Source organism: Stegostoma tigrinum, chromosome 3 (genome assembly GCF_030684315.1).
Source record: "Stegostoma tigrinum isolate sSteTig4 chromosome 3, sSteTig4.hap1, whole genome shotgun sequence".
In the NCBI taxonomy this organism is placed as follows: domain Eukaryota; kingdom Metazoa; phylum Chordata; class Chondrichthyes; order Orectolobiformes; family Stegostomatidae; genus Stegostoma; species Stegostoma tigrinum.
The window spans coordinates 100100415-100113755 of record NC_081356.1 but is presented as its reverse complement, the minus strand read 5'-3'; the positions used below and the strand labels follow the sequence as shown (position 1 = coordinate 100113755).

The following is a 13341-nucleotide window of genomic DNA, read 5'->3' as shown; positions in this document are numbered from 1 at the left end:
TCTGCACAGTTGCCTTTTTGGGCACTTACTGTCTGAATTTCCAGTCCAGCTGAAGCCACGATACTTACAGTACAGTGACCCAATGGGAACACCGGTAAAAAGCAGCAGCATAGGAGAGGAGGGGCAGAGCAGAGGACGGGTTCTGTTTTTATGACATTGGTTACTGTATTCAGGTAAGTTCTTAACAGTTTCAACGACTTAGAGTGGGCTAGCAAAACAGCAGGCCCCCTATACACTCCACTGCGAAGGAAAACCGGAAGTGAGGTAATCCAGCCCAATGGACACCAGAGTTTAAATACCAGGCGGGAAAACACAACGGCGCTTCATCGGAGGCTGCACTGATAATGTTACCCAGCAGGATAATGAAACATCTGCGGAACAACAAACCAGCTCAGTGAGCCAAACAACCTCAACATCCACAATCTGAGCTACAAATCTACTCCAAAGCCAAAGAGAAGTCGTCAGGTTGGGGAGGTTAGTTAGATTGAAGGGTGGGTATTTGAGTTGAATTGGATGGCATCAGTTGTTAGTGAATTTATAATTGTCTCACTGGATGTAGTCAGGTCAGATAAGAGGGACCTGTAATTGAGATTGTGTACGGGGTGTTTGGTTGCCCTTGTGTTATGCTGTTAATCATTGGTTTGCAATAAAAACTAAAGTATGTAACAATTTTGAAGTAGTATCAGAGATAATGGGAACTGCAGATGCTGGAGAATTCCAAGATAATAAAATGTGAGGCTGGATGAACACAACAGGCCAAGCAGCATCTCAGGAGCACAAAAGCTGACGTTTCGGGCCTGGACCCTTCATCAGAGAGGGGGATGGGGTGAGGGTTCTGGAATAAATAGGGAGAGAGGGGGAGGCGGACCGAAGATGGAGAGTAAAGAAGATAGGTGGAGAGAGTATAGGTGGGGAGGTAGGGAGGGGATAGGTCAGTCCAGGGAAGACGGACAGGTCAAGGAGGTGGGATGAGGTCCATCATGGGCCTCCTGCACTGCCACAATGATGCCACCCGAAGGTTGCAGGAACAGCAACTCATATTCCGCCTGGGAACCCTGCAGCCATATGGTATCAATGTGGACTTCACCAGTTTCAAAATCTCCCCTTCCCCTACTGCATCCCTAAACCAGCCCAGTTCATCCCCTCCCCCCACTGCACCACACAACCAGCCCAGCTCTTCCCCCCCCCACCCACTGCATCCCAATACCAGTCCAACCTGTCTCTGCCTCCCTAACCGGTTCTTCCTCTCACCCATCCCTTCCTCCCACCCCAAGCCGCACCCCCATCTACCTACTAAACTCATCCCACCTCCTTGACCTGTCCGTCTTCCCTGGACTGACCTATCCCCTCCCTACCTCCCCACCTATACTCTCTCCACCTATCTTCTTTACTCTCCATCTTCGGTCCGCCTCCCCCTCTCTCCCTATTTATTCCAGTTCCCTCTCCCCATCCCCCTCTCTGATGAAGGGTCCAGGCCCGAAACGTCAGCTTTTGTGCTCCTGAGATGCTGCTTGGCCTGCTGTGTTCATCCAGCCTCACATTTTATTATCTAACAATTTTGAAGTACCTGGTAAAGTAGCATATTTCCAGCCACATTTTGTGATACTAGGATTGCTGAAAGAGACACACACAGTGTCCCAGGCAGCATATCATGCCATTGTAATTTAAACTTTTTGAGCAATTGCAGTGTCTTTGCGCGTGCAAAGACTTCCAGTGAAGAGTCCCAATAGCTACAGCAGCCCAAATTCAGAACATTATCACACCTTACAATGAAAGATCTAGCATGATACTTCACATAAATACTCCCATTCTGAAGTTAGCAGGAGGTGAACTCTTCTGCTACTAAGCCTAGACCAGTTTGTTGCACTTAATACCACAGCCTGTTCAAAGTCAGTTCAAATGGGTTACTGAATCCCAGTGCACTAAGGAAGCAGAAGTCCAAAGGCCTTTTCTTTATTCACAATGAAATAGAAAAACTTCAGTTGAGACTGTTGAACAAATGAGTATGTAATTTTAAATTTGAATCAGAGAAACCCTGCAGGACATTCAGTCTGAACCAAATTTCTAAAGAGCATCCCACCCTATCAAAGTTAGGCTGGAAGTGAATGTGGTCTTTGGTGCTGTGAAGCAGCAGTACTAGCCACTGTGCCAACTGGGTGAAGCCAATATCTTAACTTCACCAAAACCTAAAACAGGCAGCAATTCTGATTGCAGGACTAGCCTAAGGGAGAGCCTTTTGTATCTTGGTGCTCTTTTCTTTCAGCTTATGTGTGTACTAGAATTAACACAAGTTGCAAAAATAGAGAAGTAACTCAAAACATTACCTTTAGTTTAAAAAAAACACCACAAAATAACAATGGAATTGAGTGTCAAAAGGGTAAACGTTTAATTAAATACTAAAGAAATAAATATTTTTTAAAAATGGTTCACCAAGATTCCAATGCTCTGAAGGCTTGTGCTTGTTTTTTGGGTTATTCCAAACTGTGGTAGTATCGTGTTGATACCTACAGTAGGTGGAGCTTCTGAGCCAAAGTAAAATACACCTAATTGCAATAATTCTGCTAAATGCCAAGGCACTGAGTCTAATAGAGCTGGAGCAAACCCGTTACATTGCACTCCAGACTTTATGAGTATTGTCAGGTTATCAACTGAATGCTTATTTACACTGAACGATGATAATTCATAGTACGATAATGTATAAAACTGAGTAAACTTGCTTTTAGGGTCGAGTTGAAGGGAGCAAATTACCGCAGATGCTAGAATCTGAACTGAAAACAAAAAATGCCGGAGATCACAGCGGTCAGGCAGCATCCAAGGAGAGAGATCAAGCTAATGTTTCAAGTCTGGATGGCTCTGCTTCAGAGCTGAAGTGAAGTGTGGAGGTGTCTGCATTTATGCAATAGGTTGGGGAGTGGTTTGGAGTGCTGGGGGAGAAATGGTTTTGATAGTGATTGAAATTTGAGAATGGCACAACATGACGTGTCTAACTGCCAGACTGGAAAGACCAAGACAGTCCCACTGGGGTTGGTGGAAGGAAGAGAGGGTAGCAGATGAAGAGAGTCTTTTTCAGCCCGTAGTTTGGATTGACTCAATTAGTGATTTCAATGCCTTTCAAAGTCAAATCAAATAGAAGCAAATGTTTCTTTCGCGTCACACAAGGCTTGATTGTGCAACCATTGCACCATTCTTACTAAATACACTGCCTTATAGAGTAAGTTAAAAAAAGCATTTGAGATAGTTACATTTCACAGATGTTAAAATATTTTCAAAGAACAATAGAGATTTTCTTCCTCCACGATGTGTATGCAATTGCCTGATGATTTCAATTATGCAATCTAAACCAGCTATAGGACCACAGTGTTTCAAACCACACTCACACAAATAATAGCTTTGAGTCCAATACAGGCCGTATTTGAGGGGAACCACTGCCAGTCCTTTCTTCTTCCACCTGTGTTCTGCATTGAATTTCTTAATGGCTTGCAGTCGCCCAGCCACATCCACTTTTTCTATCTGACCTGCTCAGAACGACAATAAAAACAGTTAAATGGTCGAATTTATTAAAAGGGTGCAGCAGGAAAAATACAATGATGTTGTCCAAGTGTTTTTGTACAACATAGACATGAATGTACAACAGTCAATCACAGCAGAATCGTCTACACTTCATTTACTTTGTGTATTTATTAATAAGTACAACTGAAAACAAATAAAAATCAGATGAACCATGATGTATGTGAACTTATGTCTGCATTGTGATTAGTATCCTGAGCATACAAGCCCCATGTTGAGTGCATGAATTTGTAAAATCAACTTCACACAAACCAATTTGCCCTGTTTATAATATATTTCCTTTTGCTGCAGTCATTAACTTGACAGCTTGACTTGCACTAATTCTACTGCTACGGTTGCTTTTGTACAGGAAGCGCTTATAATGGAATGTCTCGTTTGACTATCCATTCAACAGCCTCAGAAGATGCCAAATGGAATTCCTTCTGCAAAGGATCATAGAGGGCAGGACAATGTTTGTAATACACAGACAGGGCTCATGGCTATAATCGTATCTCAGGTCAGCCCTAATTTTCCACTATTTCTACTTTTAACTCTTCAACTCAACAACTGGTTTGGTTTAATTCTGCAACTCTTCAGCTGAGAAATTGAGCAGATAACCAGGTTTGGTTATGTTATATTTGAAAATGTTACAGCATGCAAGCCTGATTTCCTTAGCAGATTGTGAATGAATGAGGGTGGTACTATTTTCTCCAGGGTCTGTGAAGGGTAGGTGGCAGTTTTATGCCAAAATAAAACAAAGAAATGCAGATTCTAGGAATCTGAAACAAAAACAGAAATTGCTGGAGAAACTCAGCAGGTCTGGCAGCATCTGTAGCAAGAAAGGAGTATTAATGTTTCAGGTCCAGTGACCCTTCTTCTGTTCTGTTCTGAAGAAGAGTCACTGGACCCGAAATGTTAACTCTGCTTTCTCTCCACAGATGCCTGGCAGACATGCTGAGTTTCTCCAGCAATTTCTGTTTTTGTTTTGGGAGACATTTTCAACCAGGGTTTCTGATTCTACAATTGGCACCTCAAAGGGTATGCGATGATGTCAATTCTAGCCACTGATGTGTTGAACAGCTCAGCTGGCTTATTAAGACCACAGATTAGTGTTCTTCCTCACTGATCTGTACAGATCTTTGTCTATCATCACAAGAAGTGTAACTGTCAGAGCACACAGTTTCAAATTGTAACATTCAAACACCTAAAAATGTATTTGGTTCCAGAATAAGTATGGTCAATGTATGAACATATACCAGCAGACAGCCTGAACCTACATTAGACAAGCATTTCTTCCTGTGGGTTGTGATTATAACTATCTGTAGACCCAATTGGGGCAATTGAAGAACAATGAAAATTAAAACATTTAAACCACCTTGTGTTAACATCTGGTGTGCATGAAACAAAAAGAGAGATGCGTATATTATCTTTGAATGTGACTACCAAATCAGAGGTAATATTTGTTAAAGGGGTCTTTGGGTATTCATAACACTTATCAACGATATTTAGACAGCTCAATTACTTCATCAGCATTCTAGAGAAGTCAGAAAAATAGGTGCAAAGCTATATAGGATTTCACATCCACTGCTGTAGTTACCAAAGATAATAATATTTTATCACAGAAGCAGAATCTGTCCAATATAGCATCGGACTCACTTGAGTAGAGATCCTGGATACTGCAGTAGGGCAGGTCAAAGCCCAGTGGTGTGATGTCCCCTTGAGCATACAAGTTCTTCTGCTTTACAATGATTGGATCCAATGACAGAAATTTGGCCACATGTTCAAGTATTGTCTCAATGACAAATATGTTGGGTTTTGAACCTGTAAGAGCAGAAAGTTTATATTTGTATGTCAATTTGGCTTCGTGTTGGAACTTGAGCCGCTGATATATTGTGGTCACGTCACTTTTTGAACTGAGTTTGTAATCTGGGCTGATTCAACGATTTGGCTGATTCAGTATTACCGTACATATACACTGCCTCAGTGCTGCACAATCATAGGTGGAATCTCTGAGATGTAACGTCCTGTTTAGGTAGTGTTTAAGCAACAAGTTCCCTCAGTGACCTCCCCTCAACTACATTATGAGCACCAGTTTAGTTCTCATCTCTATCTTGAATTCCATTTTCAGCTTTAATGAGAAGTTCAATTCTGATTTCCAATTTCGACCAAACTGACTCAAATATAAATAACTACTGCTTTTGCATTTACCTAAAACAACACTAGATATCAGAGGGTACTGCTGAAACCCAACTTGTTGTTGGCTGTTCATCTTAAGCTTGATAGTAATAACATGGTCAACATTAATATTATGCAAAGTGCTGAACATCAAAATTAGCTTGGGTAGTCATTCAGTGATAGATCAGGGAACTAATACAATGGCCTTTGGAGCAGCATCTTCCAGCTTCCAGATTGTTCATGCCACAACAGAAGCAAAAGAACCTGCTTGATTAATACCATTGAAATCAACGTTGCCTTCAGCAGAACCTTGTCCCACATCCATTAACGGCAGTTGGGAATATGCTTCACCTTGGGTGATGCGGGACAACATCGAGCAGAAATTCTTCCCAAAGATTTTGCTGGTTGCATTAGTCAGAAATTACAGGTCAGTTTACATCATTTCTTACAATTTGTTTTTGTTCTCCCCTACTCAAGTAGCCCTTTGTTACATCACTTACTGCCCACAATGGGGCAATCTGAAAAGGACCACAAATGTGTATTTGCTCTGGATCTTGACTTTCCAATTCTCTCAGTGACAAGGTGATTATCATTCAGACTTCCACTTATTGCTTAGATATTCTGAGCACTAGATTGTCATTGGAGCAACGCAAATCGATTTACACGTTGGTACCATATGGAATCCTAGATGTAGCTGTGGGAACTTCCTGGGAAATTGAGGATATCATTTCATGATTTCTCTGTGCCCGGAACCCCCTGCAAGCATCCATTTAGGTTGGAGAACTTGGAAGGTTCCATTTTAGTTGAGCTAATAGTTACTCAGAAAATGTTACAGGCTCAAAAACCTACTGTAACTCCTGGGTAGCTGTTAAGCTGAACAGCCTCATCCCCCTACGTACTGACAATCACCGAACTACATCTACCGCACCCCTTTACACATTCCCCACCTGATAGACAACAACCATTTCCCCTAACCAGACACGCCCAAAGCAAGAAGATTCCAATTCCAATCCTTGCAGCACCCAAATCCTCTCCATTTAACTGCCCCCTCCAACCCAGTTCCACACCTGCAACTTTCCCCAGCCAGGACCTGATATCCTCCCTTCAGGTTAATTGATGTGGTGGCTCCTAGTTTACACTAAGCATGACATTACTTACCAGGCACTCTAACTCCTTACTCAGCCCCTTAAGGGTTACAGTGAGCGAACGTGCAAGTGGAGGTGAGTCCACGAAAAAGATCAGCCATGATCTTACTGAATGGCGGAGCAGGCTCGAGGGGCCAGATGGGCTACTCATGCTCCTATTTCTTATGTTTTCATGTTCAAATGCACCCCCAACCCCACACTTACAAATATATGAGGCTGACTGTGCAGCTGGGATTTAAGGCACAGAATATTGCATGTGTTGCTGTGAGAAAGGGGGCACGTTTTAACAATTCGCCCCCAAACTCCTCCAGAGCATCGCACACTAAAAGTCAAGAGTTTGATTCCAGGTATGCTTCTGAGAAAGCTAGGATTAGACATGCTGGTCAGAAATCTGGAGCTTAGTCCTTGAAGGGAAAGAAGTAAGAACAAACAGGCAATCTGACTTCGATTCCCACACTTCAGAATGTCTGGGCCACGGCGTAACTGATACCGTGACCCCAGTGAGCTGCTTTCTTTAACACATAGTTTGTGGGTCGTTACCCCATTCAGTAAAGGGAAGGTCCCTATAGTCTTACCACACCATAGGGCTGCTGCCTTCATTATACAGGGAGAGGGAGAGACAGTCTGGTTTACTTTGAGAGTCACCACACATCAGGCGAGGCGAGAGGCTGAGGAGGAAGGACTTTCACGGGAACATCAGCCAGTGTAGGAATTGAGGCCGTGCTTTGGGCGTGACTCTGCATCACACACCAGCCATCCAGTTGACTCAGCTAACCAATCCCATTCAGTAACATAAACAGAAATAAAACAGTTTTCTGGAGATTACCTGGAGATCTGCACCATGTGTGAGCTGCACGGTTTGTCTTAAGTGCAATAGGGATCAGGTGCCAGTTCTTACACTTGTAAACTGCAAAACAAAAACAAGGAGTCAGGCCGTGGATCTGAAAGGAGGCAAAATAGAGTAATAGCCACATAGAATCCTGACAACAATAACTTCTTAGATAACATCGCGTGGAGCTGCAAGAGCACAGCAGACCAAGGGTCCCAACCCTAAACATCAGCTTTCCTGCTCCTCTGATGCTGCCTGGCCTGCTGTGTTCATCCAGCTTCACACCGTGTTATCTCTGACTCCAGCATCAGCAGTTCTTACTATCTCTTAACAGTAACTTCTTTGTTGTTTTTGATAATTTAAGTGCTAATAGCAGGCTTATTTTGTTTCTAATTATGGACATAGCAAAGCTTGAAATGACTGAATCAATGGGGAATTTTTGTAGACTGCTTAATTCTACACGTAGAGAAGCTCATTTAAATGTGTCACCACGTACAATGTCCGCACTGTCGAATACCACTTCAATGCCAGAACTAAACAGTGAGTGGAAATGGATTTCTGTTTGGAGGACTTGTTAATCATTTCTAGTTCTTTATCAATAAAGATCCATTTTTATCAATGGAATGTTATTTATCATTGATTCTATCCAACCTTAGTCTATTCATCATTATGTGAACGTACAAAGGAAGAGCAGAAGTAGGCTATTCAGCCCATCAGACCTGATCCATCATTCAATAAGATCTAACTGTAACCTCAAATCAGCATCCCAAGCCTCCCTTGATACCTATTTACCCCAGTTTTTAACAAGGCCATAATATGCGCTACCTTAAAAATAGTTAAGGACACTGCCTCCGCCACCTTTTCGAGATGGGAGTTCCAAAGCTTCACAACCCTCTCTGAGAGAAAATAAAAATGGGGGCAGCCCATCTGTTTTAAATGGCAAGCCCTGATTGCCAATCCAGTGGGTTGATTTGTCCGGGATGGCGTCAAGCTTGAATGTTGTTGGAACTGTGTTCATCCAGACAAGGGTAGAGAATCTATCACAGTCCTGAAGCTTTGTGGAGTCAGGAGGTGAAATGCTTACTATAAGATTCCTAGCCTCCGACCTGTTCTTGTAGCTGCAATATTCATATGGCCATTCTGTTAAGTTTCTGGTTAATGGTAACCCTCAAGATATTGATAGTGGAGGACAGTGTGATGGTAACGTCATTGAATGTCAAGGAAGCTGAAGATGGTTGGATCTAGAACACATGCCTTTGGGCCTATGACAGATGTTAAGCTAACTGGCCTATAGTATGGTGTTTTCTGTCTCCCTTATTTTTGAATAAAATAGTTCAATTTGCTATCTTCCAATGTAATGGAATCCTCCCTGAACCAAGGGGGTTTTCAAAACTAAAAATTAATGCATCAACTATCTCACTAGCTAATTCTTTTGTGGCCCTAGGGTAAACTCCATTCGGTCGAAGCACTTATCAGCCTAAAACTCCAATAATTTATTCTGTGGCTCTCTGATAATTTTCCTGAGTTACTCCATTCCTGATGTATCACTCTTATGGAATCTTACTGGTATCATCTACAGCGAAGACCTTTGTAAAGGACTTGGTTAATACGACTAATATCTGTTTATTTTCCATTATTAATATTCCAAACTCATTTTCTACAGGCCCACAACCTTACAATTTTAACACTTTAGAAAGTTTTTAATTATATTCATTATATTTAAATACTATTTATATTCTTAAGACAAATTCTATCTGTTTTGACATTTGTAATTAGCTTTATTATTGTACTCTAATTATTCATCTTGCAGATGAACTAGACGGCATGTTTAGCTGCTTAAAAAACTGAGCTTTTACTTGCAGATTAAGATATTCAAGAAGTCAACAGCTGCAGTTCAAGCCTGAAAAGTTGATCATGTGATGATATTGCATTCCGAGATGAGATACTTTACCATTATCAGAAAATACAAGGGATTCTCCAACCTCATTGTCATTCGGGCTACATCCGTTGTCAGAGTAGTAAGTAATGATAATACCATTCAGTTTACCATCTTCATTAAATCCCACCTGAAACAAAACAATGGAAATATTCTCCTTTGTTGAAAGCATCATTTGTCATGACAGATTCACAGCTGCCTGAATGGATTACACGGCTACTTAGCAAGACGTGCCCAGTTATGGACCTCAACTGTGCATCAGCTAATTAATGTACATTTTTTAGATCATTGTACAAACAGATCTGGAAAAAATATAAGAATTTTGTTAAATGGGCCACAAAACCACAGTGTTTACAAGCAATGGAGAAAATGAACAAAACATTGGCATATATAGCTGAAGATATGACTAATAGTAGAAAGAAATTACTTTGAACTTGAGGACCCAACGTGAAGACATGTATACAAGGGCAACATGGTGTTGCCTCACAGTGCCTTAGGTGACTGCCTCTGCAGAGTTTGCATGTTCTCCCAGTGTCTGCATGGGCTTCTATCAGGTGCTCTGGTTTCCTCTCTCAGTCCAAAGATGTGCAGGTACGGTGGGCTGGCCAGGATAAATTGCCACGTAGTGTCCAGGGATGTGCAGGCAACGTGGGTTAGCCACGGGAAACGTAGGGTTACAGGAGTTTAGCTGGGATGCTGTTTGGAGTGTTGGTGTAGACTCAATGGGCTGCATGACCTCCATCACATTGTAACGATTCTATGAAATTTTAGATCCAGTACTACGCAATGAAAAAAGGCTAGTCAACAATTTTGTTGCAAAAGAACATTTAAGGACATTTAAGGACAAGTGACCACAATTTGACAAAACTTCAAAGAATATTTGAATGTGAGACAGTTCATTATGAAGCAAGATGTTAAATGTGAATAAGGGAAATTATGAAGGCATTGAGTATAAATTGGGAGGCTAAGATAGACTGGGAAGACACAGTAAAAGGCATGACTGTACACAAGTGATGGGTAGTCTTTAAATAATTACCACATGACTTATAGAAACTCAATTCAAGGTGTAAAACTCAAGTCAGTCAACTGTAGCTAACAAAGGAAGTTTAGGATTGTGTAAGATTTTTTAAAAAGGCCTTCAATGTTACCAGAAATAGCAATATTTTTGAGGATTGGGAGGTTTTTAGAATACAGCAAGGGGGCCAAGAAACTAATAAGGACAGGGAGAACAGACTATGGATGCAGCAAAACAAAAGCTTTTATAATTATGTCAAAAAGAAACATTTGGCTAAAACAAGTGCAGGTCCATTGCAAGTACAGGGAGGAGAATTTAAAACAGGAAACAGAGAAATGGCAAAGAAGCTAAATTATTATTCTGCGCCTGCTTGCACTGGGGAAGACAAAATAAATCTCCCAGAACTAGAGATCCAAGTGGATTGGAAGAATGAAGAACTTAAGGAAAATCGATTGTAACTGGAGAAGTTAAAGTTGATAAATCTTCAGGACGTAATGGTTTGCATCCTAAGTTGTAAAAGTAGGTGGCTACAGAGATAGTTAATGCATCTGTGATTATCTTCCAAAATTCTATATATTTGGGAACAATTATTGTGGATTGGAAGGTAGCAAATATCACCCCCTCTTTAAGAAGAGAGTGAGAGAGATAAAAAGGAATGACAGACCTGTAAGTCTTTCACCAGTATAGGATGAGACAAAACATATTGGATGATAATAATCTGATTGGGCACAGTGAGCATGGATCTGCAAATGGGAAATCATATTTGATGAGGAAACACACAGTGTGGAGCAGGAGGAACACAGCAGGCCAGGCAGCATCAGAGGAGTAGAAATTTCTGAAGAAGGGTCCCGACCCGAAAAGTTAATTTTCCCACTCCTCTAATGCTGCCTGGCTTGCTGTGTTCCTCCAGCTCCACACTGTGTTATTTCTGACTCCCGCATTGGTCTCTTACTCATATTTGATAAATTTGTTGGAGTTTTTTTGAACATCTGACTAACAAAGCTGTTAAAGACAAGCCGATAGATGTAGAATATTTCAATTTTCAGAAGCCATTGATAAAGTCCCCCACAGAAGGATGTTTGACAAAATTAAAACATATGGGATCAGAGGTAAACGTACTGGCACAGAATAAGAATCGCTAACAGGCAAAAAACAGACAGTACAAATAGAAGCTGTGACGAGTGGGGTATCACAAGGATCAAAAGTTGGTCTCAGCTGCTCACAATAAATATCAATAATTTAGAGGTGAGGATCAAATGTAATATTTCCAAACTTGAAGATGATACACGGCACAGTGAGACTGTGTAGAATGACTTCAGAAGGATTTGGACAGGCTTCATGAATACTCAAGAACATGGTCAATGGAATATGTGAAACAATCTGAGATTATCCACTTTGGTAAGAGATACAAATTTGCAGAGTATTTCTTAAATTTTAAGAGGTTAGAAATTGAGATGTGCAAAGGGGCACGGTCAATAAGTCCTTATCAATAAGTCACTGAAGGCTAATATGCAGGTGCAGCAAGCTTTTAGGAAGTCTAATGAGGCATTAAAAACAGAAATTACTGGAAAAACACAAAATGTCTGGCACCATCTACGGACAGAAAGCAGAGTGAACGTTTCAGGTTTAGTGACCCATCCTCAGAACGTCTCCCCATAAATTTTCTCAGCAATTTCAGATTTCCAATTTCTACAGTTCTTCTTTAGTAAAATAAAATGTTTGCCTTTATTGCAACAAGATTTAAGTTTAGGAATAGAGAACACTTGCTTCTTTTTTATGGAAACTTGAAAGGATCAGACCTGGAGTACTGTGTGTGGTTTGTTTCCTTACCTCAGGAAAGATATTATTGCCAGAGATGGAGTGCAACAAAGGTATACCACAATTGTTGCCAGTTCGGGGGGGCTTTTTTATGAAAAGACATTGGGCAAACTGGTTCTGTATTCCCTAGAATTTTGAAGAATGGGAGGTGATCTCATTGAAACTTACAAAATGTTTAAAAGAAGAGACAGGGTAGATGCATGTAAGATGTTATCCCTGGTCGAAACAGCACAATTTAAAAATAAGGAGGATGCCACTTAGATCTGAGAGAAGGAGTCTTTTTTTCCACTCAGAGGATTGTGAACATTAGGGTTGTGGAAGCTCAGTCTTTGAGTATATTTAAGGGATTTACCAAAGGCATACAAGGTTATGGGGTTAGAATGGATAGAAGGCATTGAAGTGTTGAATCAGCCAGGATCATATTAAATGGCAAAGTAGGGTTGATGGGCTGAATAGTTGACTCCAGTTCCTATGTGACATGTAGTTTTAGTGATGCTGCATTTGGAGGCGTAGATAACTATTGCAAAAAGAAACCTGATGAAAGAAGAATGAGACGGGAATTCAATATTCTTTAATAGTATTACCAAGATTGAGATTTTGAATTTCCGAAAAGGTAGTCCCATCCTGCATATAGAACATAGAACAGTACAGCTCAGTACAGGCCCATAGGCCCACGATGTTTTGCCGAACCTTTACCATAATCCTAAGGTCTATCTAACCTCCACCCCTACCTTATACTATCATCCATATGCCTATCTAATAGCCGTTTAAATGCTCTAATGAGGCCGACTCCACTACCCTCACCGGCAATGCATTCCACACCCCTACCACTCTCTGAGTAAAGAACCTACCTCTGATATCTCCCCTATATCTATCT

The 13341-nt window shown here is 41.1% G+C and overlaps 1 protein-coding gene across 6 annotated transcripts in view; it reads right to left on the bottom strand.

The window, feature by feature from the left end:
* LOC125450829 (xanthine dehydrogenase-like) overlaps window positions 1-13341 on the bottom strand; it is a 217017-nt gene that overhangs the window by 20625 nt on the left and 183051 nt on the right. For all 6 annotated transcript variants that reach the window (XM_048527126.2, XM_048527123.2, XM_048527122.2 and 3 more), the window contains 4 exons: window positions 9647-9761; window positions 7693-7773; window positions 5203-5367; window positions 3378-3515 (listed from right to left, as the gene is read on the bottom strand). In XM_048527126.2, coding sequence (XP_048383083.1) covers window positions 3378-3515; window positions 5203-5367; window positions 7693-7773; window positions 9647-9761 — 499 coding nt within the window. The remainder of the gene's footprint in view (window positions 1-3377; window positions 3516-5202; window positions 5368-7692; window positions 7774-9646; window positions 9762-13341) is intronic.